Genomic DNA, 1,704 nt, shown 5'->3' on the forward strand with positions numbered 1-1,704 from the left:
AATCAATTCTGACTCACAGCAACCCCACAGGACAGAGCAGAACTGCCTCATAGGGTTTCCAAGGAACAGCTGGTGGATTCAAACTGCCAACCTTTCGGTTAGCAAACACTTAACCACCACGCCACCACAGCTCGTTCAGAAATGTGGAATTATATAAATTCTCTGTATAAGTTTATGAAGGCTGAGTCATTTCAAACTGATACAAGAACTGGCAGATAAACAAAAATATTCTTTATGAAATCAATAAACTTTCTTAAGACATCTCATTTATGAATCTACCTAGAATATGTCATAGTCCCTCAGATAAGAATAAACTCAAGCTCACAAGATAACCAAAACCCACTGCCGTTTAGCCAATTCAGACTCACAGCAACCCTACAGGACAAAGTGGAACCGCCCCATAGGGTTTTCAAGGCTGTAAATCTTTATGGGAGCAGACTGCCACATCTTTCTTCCATGGAGTGGCTGGTGGGTTCGAACCACCAACCTTTCGGTTAGTAGTCAAGCTCTTAACCACTGTACCATCAGGGCACCCTAAAATATTTAATAAAATATCTCAAGACATCTCATTTATGAATCCACCGAGAATATGCCATAGTCTCTCACATAAAAAAGTAAACTCAAGCTCACAAAATGGTAGCAGTAATATATTTTTGTGTCAACCATTTTGTGAATCAATATAGCCCAAAAAATGCTGTGAAAATAACACTTGCCTGATGGGTGTGGAGGGAGGATTCTGACTTCGTGCCTCATCCTCTTGCCTGGCTTCACAGACGCAGCTAAACACAGACATGGTCTTCTGGGGACTAACATAACAAATTAAAGCAATATACTGTGTTAGTTTTGAAAGGAAAAGTACCTCTGGAGATTATCCTTCTAGGCCAGAAGCAATAAAATCCTTTCTCTGCATCCCAAACTCTGAACTTGCCTTAAGCCAAAATCACCTTCCTCATACTTGTTTCAAATTAGCATAATTAAAAACTCTCAAGGAAAATTCACAGGAATAAGATAGATAAAGGACAATATTAAAGAACTATAAAGATGTAATCAGCAAAATCCAGAATGTAGGAATCTCTTTGGGACAAATAACTCAGTTTCTTCAACAGATAAATTATAAGGGGTGGGACGGTGGGGGGAGGGAAAGGAGGGAGGGGGCCCTATAGATTAAAAGAGATTTAAGAGATGTATCAACCACATGTAACATGTGGACCTTATTTGCTCCCTCTTAATGGGCACATACAGATTAATAACAAATTGTGCCTAGCATTCAAAGAGATCAAACACAAACTCTACCTCTTCAGCTAGTAACACTGCATATCATTAAAGACTCTAATGTACCTATCTTTCAGATTAACATTCAAAAGCCCAGAGGTGTGCAACTAACCTCTCTATGACATAGCTAAGAACAGATCAAAGGATTTAGACAGGGGTCAGAAACTCACAACTCATAACTATGGGCCAAGCTTAGTCTACAGATATGTTTTATTTAACCCATCAAGCAATAATTTTTTTTTTTTTTTTTAGAAATCCAGATTTTTCTTTAAAAATTTAGAGATTTGGAACAGTAAGCGTGCACCATCTCATGGCAACAAAACAGGAATGGAGCATACGCCGAGTCAGCCATGCTCCTCAACACTCCAGCCTGTTTCAGGTATTTCCAGTGCCTGGCTAACCTTTGGTTTCAGGATCCTCACTTACACTTCA

At 39.2% G+C, this 1,704-nt stretch overlaps 1 protein-coding gene across 2 annotated transcripts in view; it reads right to left on the bottom strand.

Annotated features, from left to right (window-relative positions):
* TP53BP1 (tumor protein p53 binding protein 1) overlaps window positions 1-1,704 on the bottom strand; it is a 90,722-nt gene that overhangs the window by 23,525 nt on the left and 65,493 nt on the right. For both annotated transcript variants that reach the window (XM_004380685.3, XM_023735208.1), the window contains one exon: window positions 714-806. In XM_004380685.3, coding sequence (XP_004380742.1) covers window positions 714-806 — 93 coding nt within the window. The remainder of the gene's footprint in view (window positions 1-713; window positions 807-1,704) is intronic.

Source organism: Trichechus manatus, unplaced genomic scaffold (genome assembly GCF_000243295.1).
Source record: "Trichechus manatus latirostris isolate Lorelei unplaced genomic scaffold, TriManLat1.0 scaffold00076, whole genome shotgun sequence".
Lineage (NCBI taxonomy): Eukaryota > Metazoa > Chordata > Mammalia > Sirenia > Trichechidae > Trichechus > Trichechus manatus.